The following is a 16,895-nucleotide window of genomic DNA, read 5'->3' on the forward strand; positions in this document are numbered from 1 at the left end:
ATCCTGTTTTTAATTCCTTCCATTGTGGTCTTCATTTCTGATATTGTATTTGTCATCTCCGACTAATTCTTTTTTAATATTTCAATGTCCTTTTTTATACTTGTTATTTCTTTATTTAGGTGTTCATGATGACCATCCATTGTTGTTCTAAGATCCCTAAGCATCCTTACAATCATTATTTTAAACTCCGCATCCAGAAGTTTGATTATTTCCTTATCACTCAGTTCATCTCCTGAAGGTTTCTCTTATGGTTTAATTTGGATTGCACTTCTTTGTCTTCTCATTGTGCCTGGGTGTTTGGGTGTTTTCTTTGTAGAGCTGGTTGAGTCTAGGCTTGGTATTGTCTGCCTCCAGTTTTTACTTGTGTTGTTTCTATATCTTCTTGGGTTGGCATCAGCTATTATTTGTAATCCACTTTAGGATTTGGGCTGCTTTGAAGTCTTGATTTGTTTGTTTTCTTCACAGATGATTGTCTTGTTTGCTGATCTCAGCAGGGGGCTTCCTTGAAACTGTATCCAGGAATGTGGTAGGTGTGACCTGAGGCTCTTAATTCCTCTTCTGCCAGTTAATCTTTCTGGGGGCGTGTTGCTTTCTCAGCTTCAGTAGGGCAAGGTGTATTTCAGATCTCCATGGAGACATGAGTTACTGCCCCTCCTCCCCACTTCTTGTTTTCAGCTGTGTCTTGTTGCGCTGATTGGAGCTGGAGAGATGTCTGTATCTCTGTGACCTGGAAGTACTTTTGTATTTTGCTTTGTGGAAGGATCAGCCCCTCTCCCAGTTATGGCCGCCTCCAGCACTGAATGAGTCAGCTTTTCATGTCATTATCTATATTCCTCTCCCCCCTCATCATCCGTCTCTCTCTCTCTCTCTCTCCTTTCTTTTTGGATGACAAGCGGGCCCTTTCAACACACCTCATTCCCTGGTTGCCAGACAGTGGCTGTGAGCAATATTTACTGCTCTTTTCGTTGGAGTGAGAGCCCAGCCTCACCCCCCCCCCCCATTCCTGTAAGCAGGGGAGATTCAGGCACTCCCTACCAGGTTTGTTGTGGCTTCTTCTTTGCTCTTTGGTTTTTGAAAGCTGTTCTTGTAGTCCAGATTTGGTTTTTCATGCTGATTGTTCATAAATTAGTTTATAATCCAGTTCGGTGGTGTGAGCTGGGAGTCTGTGCGTATGCCTACTCTGCTGCCATCTTCAAGTCTCTGCACCACTCATTTTTTAAAAAACAAGTTAATTTGTCCTTTGAGCTTCAAAGATTTGAGCTGAGAAAGTTCATTTATTTGTTTTTTCTGAGAATTTACCTCTTTATTGATTGCCTCTGGTTTCCTGAAAAATACTTATCCTTGCATAGGATACAAACACATGAAACCCAGGCACAAAACAGAATTTAAAGGGATATTGTGTTGTTTGGTTATTTATGGAATGAAAGGTATGACTACTAGCAACTACTGCTTATACTTTTTTACACAAAACTGTCACTTGCCTTTGTTACACCAAAGAAGTTTAACTGGGAAGAATGCTGTGCATACACTACTACTGCTACCTCTTCTATCTCTTTTTCTCAGATACCTTAAATCAAGCCTTTGATCAAATAAGATGTGTCTGCCAACAGAAATGTATCAGAATAACTTCATTTTGAATGAGGAGTCCTTGACTGTTTTAATGAAAACTGTTGCCCTTACTATTTGTACAATTCTCTGAAAGGGAACTGTAACCATGCCTGTGGCTCTCCATTGCCCATGCATCAGAATCACTTGTGGAGCTTGCAGAAAGCAGGCACTTGAGTCTAACCCAAAGCCACTGAATCAGAATCTCTGAGAGTGGCTCCAGGAGCCCTGGTTTTATTTATTTTCCCTTCTTAATATGTTCAAAATGCTTATGATTTTTAAAGTTAGGATCATTGTGATTAAAAAAAACAATAAGTTTGGGATCATCGTGAACAAGATGAAATTGCTGATATAAAAAGAAAGACTTGCCTGACCAGGCGGTGGCGCAGTGGATAGAGCATCGGACTGGGATGCTGAGGACCCAGGTTCGAGACCTCAAGGTCACCAGCTTGAGCGCGGGCTCATCCGGTTTGAGCAAAACTCACCAGCTTGGACCCAAGGTTGCTGGCTCCAGCAATGGGTTACTCGGTCTGCTGTAGCCCCATGGTCAAGGCACATATGAGAAAGCAATCAATGAACAACTAAGGTGTCGCAATACGCAACGAAAGACTAATGATTGATGCTTCTCATCTCTCTCCGTTCCTGTCTGTCTGTCCCTGTCTGTCCCTCTCTCTGACTCTCTCTCTGTCTCTGTAAAACAAAAAACAAAAAACAAAAAAAAAACAAAAAACAAAAAAAAGAAAAAAAAAAAAAAAAAAAAAAGGAAAGACTTTTTGTCCCTAAGTGTGGCCTCAGCATTTGGAAGGCCTGAAGTGGCTGTGCCCATCACCACAGAAGCTCTGCATGCTGTGTCAGACTGCTGCCACCATTTAACAGTCAAGACGACAGTGAAAAGCAAAGGGGCTTTCCCACCCTCTGTTGACATGTCCATTCAAAGGTCTTGTTGCTTCAGGAGACAGAGATGGACTTGGTGAGTCTTTTCCACAGAGAAAAACTCCACTTTTTTGGCAGAGACTCAGAGGAGGTGCCAGTCCGGGTTGGTGCCAGTCTAAATCTCCATATGTTAGTACATTTAAGTATAACAGCAGCTGTATAAGTTGGTGATGCCCAGGTAATCAAGATAAAAATGGAGATGTACACCTGAAACTTATGTGTTCCTGAGGACCAATGTCACCCCATTAAATTTAATTTCTAAATTTAAAAAAAAGGTAATAGGCACCCACAACTCAGCACTTCTGGATCAAAGAGCAGTCCCCAGGCCATCAGCCAGTGGTAGTCAACCTGGTCCCTACCACCCACTAGTGGGTGTTCCAGCTTTCATGGTGGGCAGTAGCGGAGCAACCAAAGTATAAATAAAAAGATAGATTAAACTATAATAAGATGTTTTATAAAGATTTATTCTGCCAAACAGCGAAAATCCAACATAAAGTACTTGGTAAGTAACTATTATTATATGCTTTAGCTTGCTGTAACTCTGCTTTATAAATTTTATAAAGTAAAGTTACTTCCCTACTATATAAATCACCATTATTGTGGAACCGGTGGGTGGTTAGAAAATTTTACTACTAACTGAGATACAAAAGTGGGTGGTAGGTATAAAACGTTGACTACCCCTGGTCTAATAGGATGACCAGGTGATGGATGTCAGAGGGCTTTGCAAAATAAAAGGACTAGTATATACATTATGGCAACAGTGGTGGGAACAGTAGCAATGACCACTTCCACTACAGTCAAGAAGATCCTGTGAAATCTTATGAAAACACCACTGCATTTTCAGAATGAAATTATTTGGCAAAAATAGAATATGTCCCAAGAAATAGGAAACATAAATGATACAATCTCTCCAGTTGCACAGCAAAGAAATCCCTGAGAGGTCCACATGCCCTCACTCCCATATTCTTTTACCGTGAAAACCCATATCCTGTGCGGATACGCAATGGATCCTCTATTCTACCCATCGCAACTTACAAATGCAAATCTGCATTTTTTTGTTCACGTCCAGTTGCTTTGCTGCCTTTTCTCCTGGACTTGGAAAAAGCCTTTTTTCCTGGACATTTCCTGGAATGACTTCGTAGGTGGAAGCCTCCATTCATTTGCTGAGCAAATACATCTTGTCAACAAGTTAAAGTATCTGAGGCTGCGTAGTTGCAGACTTACCACTGATGGTATTTGAGCACTGGGTATGATGAATGCTTTTCATAAAATACTTCATTTAAAGCACCTTTGCAGCCTGACACTCAAAGGCAAACTATCTGGGCCACTCTCCCCTTGGTGCTGGTGAAGGATGGTTCTGTATATGAGCAAGGTGATGTTGATCACTAGCATAACTTCTAAAGAGCTATGTCACCTGTACCAAGCACTATGCTTATTTGTGAGACAGAGAAAGAAACAAGGCTGACCAGATACCTGCCCTCATGGAGTTTAAATGGTGATAATTGTAAAACTTGCTCACTTTGGGTCTGTTACCTCACCTGTAAAAAAGAGTTGGAGTGTATAATAATTAAATTCTTCTCCAATTACAAAATAATCTCTTGTATTTTTTCACTCCCATTAAAAAAATTGATCAAAACTAGATTTTTCAACTAAAAGAAATAATTCAAATAGAAGTAGAACCTCAATTAAGTAAGTTTATATACCTAATGTAGAATAACAACATAGGATAAAAGTTATCATGCTACTAACTCAACTGCCTTACTAGAATGCTTGCTGGTTTTAAATGACATTAATGTTGTTAAATTTTCATTTGGTCTGAAGTTTATTTCAATGATGTATTTTGATCATTTATATGTCTGTAAAAATTTTTGTTAAAACAACACAGTTTATACCAATGTCTTCTCTATAATCCCTCCCTAGAAAATGAGGAGCAGCTGATGCCCCTGGCCCACCCTTCCTATAGCTGAAGGAAAACATCAGACATCTCAGAGCTGGCCAAATCCTAGTTCAAATCCTAATCCCACTTCTATATAGTTTTGTGACCACAGACAAACTATTTAACCTGTCTGATACCCACCTTCAAAAATTATTGTGAGGATTAAATAAGTAAATAATTTCTGTAAAGTGTGTACCACGTACCAGACACATAATAGGTGCTCAGTAGTTGACAGTTTCTTTCTTTCTCTATTCCCTAGTCCAAAATGTCTTTTCTGGGGTTTTACATGAGAAATTTAGCCCCACTGGTCAGCAGCTGGTAGTGGTGGAGCAGAACCACAAACTTAACACATTGTTAGTTATGAAAAGAAAATGTAGTTTCTTAATTTTCTTTGATTAATCTAATCTTTTCCATGATCGTCCATTTCCTTAAGATGCCAGGATGTGGAATTTCTGCTCTGGGACCCACTCCAAACGTATTTGGTCTGGGAGAGAATGTGCATCTTTATCGCTCTGATGTCCTGTGCCCTTCCTCTCTCCCAGAGTCTTTCTCCTCTCTGGAAGGACTTCTGCATCCTCTTTAATCAGAAGGGGTCAGAAAACCCCTTCTGGCAGATGGCATATAGAGAAAATAAATGGTAGACTGGTAAGACAACATAAGTCAAGAGGCATTTCCACACCATTGCACGTATGATTGCTTAGTGCAGGGTGGCCAATGCTTAACACTTTGGTACCATGGTTACTGCAGACATAGCTAATCAATCTTATACTCCTTCTCCTTGATCCTGATGCTTCAGGGCTACAGAAAGCCATCCCCGATTGACTGGTGATGACACACAAAATGACACCTGTGTGGGAAGAACATTTTAACATGGGGCTCCTGGACTCCTAAAGCCTTAATCCATGCAATGAATAACCAATGGTAGAAGTCCACGCCCAATAGTGGACTGTGGAGGACAACATTCTTAATTGTTTAGGATTAAGATTGACTCTGTTATTGTAAACAATGCTGCAATAAACATAGGGGTGCATTTCTTCTTTTGAATGATTTGGTATTCTTAGGGTATATTACTAAAAGTGGGATGGCTGGGTCAAAAGGCAGTTTGATTTTCAATTTTTTGAAGAATCTCCATACTGTTTTCCATAGTGGCTGCACCAGTCTGGATTCCCACCAGCAGTGCAGAAGGGTTCCCTTTTCTCCACATCCTCGCCAGCACTTATTCTGTGTTGTTTTGTTAATGAGCGCCATTCTGACTGGGGTGAGGTGGTATCTTATTTTGGTTTTAATTTGCATTTCTGGAAACAGCCCAAGTGTCCATCAGTGGACGAGTAGATTAAAAGCTGTGGTACATATATACAATGGAATACTATGCGACTGTGAAAAAGAAGGAAATCTTACCTTTTGCGACAACATGGATGGACCTGGAAACTATTATGCTAAGTAAAATAAGCCAGGCAGAAAAAGAAAAATATCATATGACCTCACTCATTTGAAGAGTCCTATGAACAATGTGAACTGAGGAACGGAACAGAGGCAGAGGCGGGATCAAGGTGACCAGAGGGAAAGCGGACAGAGGGAAAGGGGAAGAGATGATGGCATCAGAGAAGGGAAAGAGATTGGTGAAATTATATATACATAACACAGCATTATAGAGAGCAGAAAAGCAAGTCCTGGAGGGAAGGGAGAAGAGCATTGGGGGTGGTGGGCAAGGGGCATGTTCAGGGAAACATGGGGGTGGGGGGATGTACTCGGTGGGACACTTGAATCTATGTAAACACAATAAATTAAGATAAATTAATTAATTAAAAATATATCGATTCTAGCCCTGGCCAGTTGGCTCAATGGTAGAGCATTGGCCTGGCGTGCAAGGGGTCCCGGGTTCAATTCCCGGTCAGGGCACACAGGAGAAGCGCCCATCTGCTTCTCCACCCCTCCCCCTCTCCTTCCTCTCTGTCTCTCTCTTCCCCTCCCGCAGCCAAGGCTCCATTGGAGCAAAGATGGCCCGGGCGCTGGGGATGGCTCCTCGGCCTCTGCCCCAGGCGCTAGAGTGGCTCTGGTAGCGGCAGAGCGACGGCCAGGAGGGGCAGAGCATCGCCCCCTGGTGGGCAGAGCATCGCCCCCTGGTGGGCGTGCCGGGTGGATCCCAGTCGGGCGCATGCGGGAGTCTGTCTGACTGTCTCTCCCCGTTTCCAGCTTCAGAAAAATACCAAAAAAAAAAAAAAAAAAAAAAAAATATGTATATATATATATATATATATATATATATATATATATATATATATCCATTTTCCGTTTGTGGCTCTGCACCCTGTTCTCCACGGCAGTGGAAATCATTCCCAATGGTTTCTCCAGTCACTTCCCCTGATCTCTCCCAGCCTCCACTCTCTAGCCTAGGGATGCTTTCCTGTGTGAAATGGTTTCAAAAATGTCACTTAACACCTTTCTCACTACACCCTTCTCTACCGCCAAAGGCTGCATGGCTATTATGAGCTGTTTGTGCCTGATGCTCTATTATCAGTTCTTCCCTGTAGCAGTCAGTTCAATTGCAGGTGACATTCTTTTGTGTGTGTGTGTGTGTGTGGCAGAGACAGAGAGAGAGAGTCAGAGGGAGGGGCAGATAGGGACAGACAGGAAGGGAGAGAAATGAGAAACATCAATTCTTCACTGCAGCACTTTAGTTGTTCATTGATTGATTTCTCATATGTGCCTTGACCGGGAGGCTACAGCAGAACAAGTGACCCCTTGCTCAAGCCAGTGACCTTGGGCTCAAACTGGTGAGCCTTGCTCAAACCAGATGAGCCTGTGCTCAAGCTGGCGACCTCGGGGTCTTGAACCTGGGTCCTTCACATCCCATTCCAACGCTCTATCCACTGTGCCACCGCCTGGTCGGGCGCAGGTGACATTCTTTTTTTTTTTTTTTGTACTTTTCTGAAGCTGGAAACGGGTAGAGACAGTCAGACAGACTCCCGCATGCGCCCGACCGGGATCCACCCAGCACGCCCACCAGGGGCGATGCTCTGCCCACCAGGGGGTGATGCTCTGCCCCTCCTGGGCGTCGCTCTGTTGCGACCAGAGCCACTCTAGCGCCTGGGGCAGAGGCCAAGGAGCCATCCCCAGCGCCCGAGCCATCTTTGCTCCAATGGAGCCTTGGCTGCGGGAGGGGAAGAGAGAGACAGAGAGGAAGGAGAGGGGGAGGGGTGGAGAAGCAGATGGGCACCTCTCCTGTGTGCCCTGGCCGGGAATCGAACCCGGGACTTCCGCACACCAGGCCGACGCTCTACCACTGAGCCAACCAGCCAGGGCCCGCGCAGGTGACATTCTTCATGTCAACGTAAGCTTTACCCCTGTGGGACCAGTGCCTGGCTTTGTCTCACTTCTACCTCCCGCCAAGCTTCTCAGTAATGCTGCCTCCCCCCCCCCCCAGAGGGGAATGATAAAAAGTAATGGACTAGTACAAATGTTTACTACACAAAAACAACTCAGTAGAAAGCACTCTGCTTGCTGACAGGTGGATTAAAAAATTTTTGGTTTTTTGCTCATAAATATGGCTTCAGAACTTTGGAGAGAGTACTGCATACGGTGGCTGTAAATATAGAAGCTCCCCCTGCTGGGAGTGGGCAGAAACTGCGTCCTTTCCTTCTCTGTGCTTTGGCATCTAACAAGTACCTGTCTCAGCTACAATAGCCCATAAAATGGTTGGACTGATTTTGAAATGCATCCTCTGCTTTGCAAACCAGTGACCAATCTTTGGGGCATTTTGCAACAAGAGAAGCACTTAAAGCAATACCTGACCTTGAAAAGTTGAATCTGTCCTGAAACAGTAAAGTAGGAGAAAACTTGCCTCTGATCCTCCAGAAGTTCCAAGCAGGAAGAAAGATGCAAAGGCTGGAGCTTGTAGATTGTGCCTTCACATCAGAAGATGAGGCATTTGTGGGTAAGTGGAGTTTGGAAGAATCCTTTCCTCTGCAAAATGGGAAGACGCCCATGATTCAAGAGCTTAGGGGTCAAAATTGGCTGTGTTTTCTCTTACCCTGAATTGAAAGAGTGGCTACCTCCACCCCTGGGTTGTACTTCCCTCCTGCCCGCCTGAACTAACACACCTACATTTTTACTGAGTTTCACATTTTTTTCGGATTTCTTTCCTTCCAGGTCAGTTGCTACCTATGCTGCAAAACCTTGAAGTACTTGATCTTTCCATTAACAGAAACATCGGTGGCAGTCTAAGCAGTATTGCTCAAGGATTAAAAAGTACCTCAAATCTGCAAGTACTGAAGTTACAGTCATATGAATTTATCACAAAAGAGTGTCAAACTATTGGGTAAGGTGAGCAATGGCTGAAATTTATAAACATATATAATTTTATTTTATGTTTTTATGTGTATATATAATTTTATTTTATACTTAATTTTTTAAGTTGTTAGGAAAAAAATTACAAACAGTGGTTATGTTGAGAAATATGATTATGTAAAACTTACATCTGCCTTGTTTTCTTTTTTTATAGTGAGCATATATGTTCACAATTACAAAAAATAACCTTTAAAATGACTGAATCTGAAAAAGGCAGGATATTTTAAGTTTGAAATGAACACTGGGCAAAATAAAAGTTTCTGTTCTGTTAAAGAACTCCATTTTTCTCTTACTTTTGGCAATGTCATCATTATTTTATGCTCAGTAGCAAGAAAGACTTGGTACTGATAAAAAAATGGCTTCAGTGTTATCCATAGTTAAAACTTACTTCCTTATAGAGACTATCCACATATTTAAGGAAATATGAAATCAAATTGTTTTCTCCCTTCAACTTACAAAGCCTGTAATACCTCCCTCACTGGCCATTTGAGTAAGTCTAGGATTCTGTGAAAACACCAAAGCTCAAGTATAGTAGGAGAACCATTAGTAGCAGAACCATTGTGTGTTTGAAGTCATTGTCAAATCCAGAAACAGCTAGATGGTAGAGAGTCTACAGCTTACAGTTATTCTAATGTCCTGACATTTTTCTGAGTGTATTTTTTCCATCTCCCATCTGTGCACAAGTCCCCTCCCCTAATCCATGCCTGCCTACCACCTTGTAATATGTCAGAATAAGGTTTTGGCTTTCTCTGTAGATGCTGCTTTTAAATACTTGGGTGGGCTGAAGGAATTTGATCTTCCCTGCAGCAAGGCACTGGGTAAAGCTTTTGAAGACTTGCTGGCCCAGTTGGCCATGTTGGGGCATCTGGAAGTCCTGGGTCTCCACCAGTGCTCAATAATGACAGGTGACATGATGTCGCTGAGTAAGTATATGTTGCAGAGCCAAGGAAGGACATTGGAGACTTGGCGTATATTTGGAGAAACTTGGCAAATTTAAAATATACCCTTGAACTTTTATTTATAAAGTTACTGAAAAGCTTAAATTATACAAGTTCTGTGAACACCCCAATATAGCATTTGGTGAGTGGGCCCACCAGGGTGGTGGAAGCTGAGGCAGCAATGGCGGGGGAGGGGTGGCTGGAGGAGAGACCACATATCAGAAGTGAGACCTTCTGAGTGCTGAAAAAGAAGAAGAAGAAAAAAACAAAATAAAATAAATATAAAGTCTGGATAAAAAGGCATCTGAGGCTAAGGGGCAAGCCACATCCAATACCATACCTAATCACAGAATTGTATAGTACTGAGCCCAACAAGTAGCAGGCAATAAGAGACAGCAGAAAGCAAATCTCAGGGGAACTTCAACTTTTGAAGGAACTTTCCCCAGGCCAAGAGTAAATAACAGCTAGTGTAGGAGTGCAGCTGATATTTACAATGGCACCTGGGCCTAGAAGAGGCAGCCATAAGATCTGGATCACCTTTAGCTCCAAAAAAATTGATAAGAGCCAGTTATAGGCAGTGAGCCCCACTGGTCTGCGCCAAGCTTGGGCCAGGGAAGTCCAGGGCAGGCACATCCAGTGGCCAGATACAAAGAGCATCAGTTCAAGATCTAACAACCTTTGTTAAGAGTGGTAGCTTAAGGAAGGGCTCCTCACACCTGACCCAACTAAGACATAGAAAATGCCTATACAAATAGCAAAAATAAAAGTGATATTTTTCCTGCTGATAAGTAGTCCACAGCAGATTACAAACAACAGCTAATGCCAACCCATGAATACCTAGAAACAACACAACTGAAAATCGGAGGCAGACAATACCAACCCTAGACTCAACTAGCGACACAAACAACACACCCAAAGGAAGAGTGCATACACATACAAAATGGGAAGACAAAGAAATGCAATCCAAATAAATCAACAAGAGAAATCCCCCCAAAAAGAACTGAGTGAGGTGGAAATAACCAAATTACCAGATGCAAAGTTTAAAATAATGATTGTTAGGATGCTCAAAGATCTTAGAGCAACAATGTATGAACATAACAAACACCTAAATAAAGAGATAACAAGCATCACAAAGGACATTGAAATTCTAAAAAAGAACCAGACAGATAAGACAAACACAAATTCAGAAATGAAGACTACACTAGAAGGAATTAAAAGCAGGCTAGATGAAGCAGAGGATTGAATCAGTGACTTACAAGAAAAGAAAAGTGAAAGCATGGAAGCAGAACAGCAAAAAGAAAAAAGGATCAAAAAGTCTGAGTAAACTCTAAGAGAGCTCTGTGACAAAATGAAGAGAAATAATATCCACATAATAGGGTTCCTGAAGAAGAAGAAAAAGAACAAGGGATAGAGAACTTGATTGAAGAAATTATAGCTGAAAAATACCCTAAATTGATGCAGGAAAGAGTCATACAGGTTCAAGAAGTGGAGAGAACCCAATTTAAAAAGAACCCAAAGAGACCCACACCAAAATACAACATAATCAAAATACCAAAGCTAAGAAATAAAGAAAGATTACTAAAAGCTGCAAGAGAAAAAGTCAATCACCTACAAAGGAACCCCCATAAGGATGATATCTGACTTCTCAACAGAAACACTTGAAGCCAGAAGGGAATGGCAAGAAATATTCAAAGTAATGCAGAACAAGAACCTACAAACAAGACTTCTTCATTCAGCAAGGCTATCATTTAAGATTGGAGGAGAAATAAAAAGCTTCCCAGACAAAGAAAAACTCAAGAAATTCATAATAACGAGACCAATGCTGCAAGAAATGCCAAGGGGCCTGCTGTAGACAGAACAAAGCAGGAAAAGAAAATCTAGTAAAGGAGGAATGTACATTTAAAAAAATATGGCAATAAACAACTACATATCAATAATAACCTTAAATGTAAATAGATTAAATGCTCCAATCAAAAGACATAAGGTAGCTGCATAGATAAGAAAACAGGACCCATACATATGATGTCACAAGAGACCCACCTCAAAACAAAAGATACATATAGACTGAAAGTAAAAGGATGAAAAACAATATTTCATACAAATGGAAATGAAAAAAAGCTGAGGCACAATACTTTTATATCTGACAAAATAGACTGTAAAACAAAGACTAGAGCAGGGGTCGGGAACATTTTTGGCTGTGAGAGCCATGAACGCCACATATTTTAAAATGTAATTCCGTGAGAGCCATATAATGACATGTGTACATTATGCATTATCCAATAAAAATTTGGTGTTGTCGCGGAGGACAGCTGTGATTGGCTCCAGCCACCCGCAACCATGAACATGAGTGGTAGGAAATGAATGGATTGTAATACATGAGAATGTTTTATATTTTTAACTAAAGATTTGTCTGTGAGCCAGATGCAGCCATCAAAAGAGCCACATCTGGCTTGTGAGCCATAGGTTCTCGACCCCTGGAAAATAGTAAGGGATAAAGAAGGTCACTACATAATGATAAAGGGAACAATCCATCAGGAAGAGATAACCATTATAAATATCTACGCACCTAATATAGGAGCACCAAAATACATAAAGCAGACTTTGATGGACATAAAGTATGAGATCAATAGCAATACTATAATAGTAGGGGATTTCAATACCCCACTAACATCACCGGACAGATCCTCAAGAAAGAAAATTAACAAAGAAACAAAAGAATTAAGTGACACTAAATCAACTGGATTTAATAGATATTTTCAGAACCTTTCACCCTAAAGCAGCAGAATATACATTCTTTTCAAGTGCTCATGATATATTTTCTAGGATAGACCACATGCTAGGACAGAAACAAGTCTCAACAAATTTAAGAAGATTAAAATCATATCAAGCATCTTCTCTGACCACAATGGCATGAAACTAGAAATCAACTACAATAGAAAAACTGAAAAACACTCAAACACTTGGAAACTAAACAGCATGTTATTAAATAACAAGTGGGTCAATAATGAGATAAAAAAAGATATCAAAAATTTTTTTGAAACAACAAAAAAAATGAGCATACAACAACTCAAAATCTATGGGACACAGCAAAAGCAGTCCTGAGAGGGAAGTTCATAGCATTACAGGCATAATTAAGAAGCTAGAAAAAGCACAAATAAACAACTTAACCCTGCAACTAAAAGAACTAGAAAAAGAACAGCAAGTAAAGCCCAGAGGAAGTAGAAGGAAGAAAATAATAAATATCAGAACAGAAATAAATGACAGAGACTAAAAAAATAAAATAAAATAAAAAAAGAGGATAGGCCCTGGCCGGTTGGCTCAGTGGTAGAGCGTTGGCCTGGCGTGCAGAAGTCCCGGGTTTGATTCCTGACCAGGGCACACAGGAGAAGCGCCCATTTGCTTCTCCACCCCTCCCCCTCTCCTTCCTCTCTGTCTCTCTCTTCCCCTCCTGCAGTGAGGCTCCATTGGAGCAAAGATGGCCCGGGTGCTGGGGATGGCTCCTTGGCCTCTGCCCCAGGCACTAGAGTGGCTCTGGTCGCGACAGAGTGATGCCCCAAAGGGGCAGAGCATCGCCCCCTGGTGGGCAGAGCATTGCCCCTGGTGGGCGTGTCGGGTGGATCCTGGTCGGGCGCATGCGGGAGTCTGTCTGACTGTCTCTCCCCATTTCCAGCTTCAGAAAAATACAAAAAAAAAAAAAAAATTAAAAAAAGAGGATCAATGAAACCAAGAGCTGGTTCTTTGAAGAGGTAAACAATATTGATGAACCTTTAGCCAGACTCACACAAAAAAAAGAAGAGAGAGGATTCAAATAAATAAATTTAGAAATGAGAGTGGAAAAGTAACAACTGATACAGCAAAAATACAAAGGTTTCTAAGAAAATACTATGAAGAACTGTATGTCAAAAAATTAGACAACCTAGGTGAAATGGACAAATTCCTTGAAACATATAATCTTTCAAAAATCAATCTGGAAGAATCATAAAACCTAAATAAACTGATTACAACAAATGAGATTGAAACAGTTATCAAAAAACTCCCAACAAAAAAAAGCCCTGGGCCAGATAGCTTCACAGGCAAATTCTACTAAACATTCAAAGAACTAACTTCTATCCTTTTCAAGCTATTTCAAAAAATTCAAGAGGAGAGAAAACTTCCAATCTCCTTTTATGAGGTGAGCATAATTCTGATTCCAAAACCAGGCAAAGACAATACAAAGAAAGAAAACTATAGGCCAATATCCCTGGTAAATTTAGATGCCAAAATTCTCAACAAAATATTAGAAAACCAGATTCAGCAATACGTGAAAAAAATACATCATGATCAAGTGGGATTTATTCTGGGGAGACAAGGCTGGTACAATATTCACAAATCAATCAATGTGATTCATCACATAAACAAAAGGAAGAAAAAATACCACATGATAATATCAATAGATGCAGAAAGAGCATTTGATAAAATCCAGCACCCATTTATGATCAAAACTCTCAGGAAAGTGAGAATACAGGGAACATACCTCAACATAATAAAGGCCATCTATGACAGACCCACAGCCAACATCATACTCAGTGGGCAAAAATTAAAAGCAATCTCCTTAAGATCAGAAACAAGGCAGGGGTGCCCCCTTTCACCACTCTTATTCAACATAGTTCTGGAAGTCCTAGCCACAGCAATCAGAGAAGAAGAAGAAATAAAAGGCATCCAAATAGGAAAAAAAGAAGTAAAACAATTATTATTTGCTGATAATATGATACTGTTCATAGAAAACCCTAAAGTCTCAGTCAGAAAATAACTGGACCTGATAAATAAATTCAGCAAGGTGGCAGGATATAAAATTAATACTCAGAAATCTGAGGCATTTTTATACATCAACAATGATCTGTCTGAAAGAGAAATTAAGAAAACAATCCCCTTCACTATTATAACAGAATAAATAAAGTACCTAGGAGTAAATTTAACCAAGAAGGTTAAAGATTTGTACTCAGAAAATCATAAAACTTGGATTAAAATAAATCAAGGAAGATACAAACAAGTGGAAGCATATACTGTATTCATGGTTAGGAAGAATAAACATTATCAAAATGTACATATTACCCAAAGCAATTTATAAATTCAATGCAATTCCTATTAAAATACTAATGACATACTTCAAAAATATAGAACATATATTCCAAAAATTCATATGGAACCAAAAAAGAAATGAATAGCCTCAGCAATCTTAAAAAAGAAGAATAAAGTGGGTGGTATTACACTTCCTTATACCAAGTTATACTACAAGAAAAAAAAAGTTATACTACAAGGCCGCTGAATGCAAAACAGCTTGGTATGGCATAAGAACAGGCATATAGATCAATGGAACAGAACAGAGAACCCAGAAATAAACTGGCACTTTTATGGACAATTGATATTTGGCAAAGGTGGTAATAGCATTCAATGGAGTAAAGACAGTCTCCTTAACAAATGGTGTTGGGAAAATTGGCCAGCTACCTGCAAAAAAAATGAAACTAGACCACCAACTTACACCATTCACAAAAATAAACTCAAAATGGATAAAAGTCTTAAATGTAAGGCATGAAACCATAATCATCTTGGAAGAAAACATAGACAGTAAGCTCTCCAACATCTCTCGCAGCAGTATATTTGCTGATTTATCTCCATGGGCAAGTGAAATAAAAGACAGGATAAACAAATGGGACTATATCAAACTAAAAAGCTTTTGCAGAGCTACAGACAATATGAACAAAATAAGAAGACAAACCACACAATGGGAGAACATATTTGATAATATGTCTGATAAGGGGTTAATAACCAAAATTTATAAAGAACTTGTAAAACTCAACACCAGGAAAATAAACAATCCAATCCAAAAATGGGCAAAAGAAATTTGTAGATGCTTCTCCAAAGAGGACATACAGATGGCCAATAGACATATGAAAAAATGCCTAACATCACTAATCATTAGAGAAATGCAAATTAAAACCACAATGAGATATCAACTCACACCAGTCAGAATGGTGCTCATCAACAAAACAACACAGAATAAGTGCTGGTGAAGATGTAGAGAAAAGGGAACCCTTCTGCACTACTGGTGGGAATGCAGACTGGTGCAGCCACTGTGGAAAAAAGTATGGAGATTTCTGATAAAAGTAAAAATAGAACTGCCTTTTGACCCAGGCATCCCACTTTAAGGAATATATCCCAAGAACACCACATCAATGTTTCAAAAGGAGAAATTCACCCCCATATATATGGCAGCATTGTTTACAATAGCTAAGATCTGGAAACAACCCAAGTGTCCATCAGTAGACAAGTGGATTGAAAAGCAATGGTACATATACACAATGGAATACTATGGGGCCATGAAAAAGAAGGAAATCTTACTTTTTGCGACAACATGGATATACCTGGAAACTATTATGTTAAGTGAAATAAGCCAGGCAGAGAAAAAAAAATACCATATGACCTCACTCATCTGAGGAATCGAATGAACAATATGTACTGAGGAATGGAATAGAGACAGAGGTGGATCAAAGGGTCCAGAGGGAAAGCGGACCAGGAAAAGGGGATGATAGGATGGTATGAGAGCAGAAAAGCAAAACCAGGGGGAGGGCGTTGCAGGGAGAAGGGCAAGGGAGATGTGGTGGGAAACACAGGGGAGGGGTGGAGGACACTAGAATCTATCTACGCCCAATAAACTAAACTAAAATAAAATAAAATTTTAAAAAAGAAAAAAAAAAGCAATATGGAAATATCTTAAAATAAGTTTTATTGTTTTTTGTGAGGTATTTAAGATTTTTTCATTAATATTTTAAAACTCTTTCTTATAATCTAGTTTTGTATACATCTTTTATTGTTCTTATTTAAGTATTAAATGCATGAAATAATAAATTATCTTTTATTATATTGGCATTTTATACTTAGAACAGTCATTAGGAAAGAGAACCAGTTGTTAAATTATTTGAATTCCACCACGGGTCCCAGGGAGGTTGGCCCTGTTTCTGAATCTCAGCAGTGACTGCACAGTGGATTATAAAGCAGAGAACACTGGAAATCCTGACTAGCTGCCTGCAGTCTTTGCCTCTTTGTCCTTCTTTAATGAGAAATAAAGGGAAAAAATACAGGTAATAGTAAACTCTATT

General features: G+C 40.1%; 1 protein-coding gene and 1 non-coding gene across 2 annotated transcripts in view; one reads left to right on the top strand and one right to left on the bottom strand.

Annotated features, from left to right (window-relative positions):
* LRRC31 (leucine rich repeat containing 31) overlaps nucleotides 1-16,895 on the top strand; it is an 83,351-nt gene that overhangs the window by 40,563 nt on the left and 25,893 nt on the right. The window contains 7 exon segments of the mRNA XM_066346926.1: nucleotides 3,608-3,642; nucleotides 3,644-3,785; nucleotides 5,738-5,740; nucleotides 8,244-8,408; nucleotides 8,624-8,757; nucleotides 8,759-8,792; nucleotides 9,577-9,744. Coding sequence (XP_066203023.1) covers nucleotides 3,608-3,642; nucleotides 3,644-3,785; nucleotides 5,738-5,740; nucleotides 8,244-8,408; nucleotides 8,624-8,757; nucleotides 8,759-8,792; nucleotides 9,577-9,744 — 681 coding nt within the window.
* On the bottom strand, nucleotides 7,702-7,777 carry TRNAT-GGU (transfer RNA threonine (anticodon GGU)). Its single transcript has one exon. It is a non-coding gene; the product is annotated as a tRNA-Thr (tRNA).

Source organism: Saccopteryx leptura, chromosome 8 (genome assembly GCF_036850995.1).
Source record: "Saccopteryx leptura isolate mSacLep1 chromosome 8, mSacLep1_pri_phased_curated, whole genome shotgun sequence".
Taxonomy (NCBI): Eukaryota; Metazoa; Chordata; class Mammalia; order Chiroptera; family Emballonuridae; genus Saccopteryx; species Saccopteryx leptura.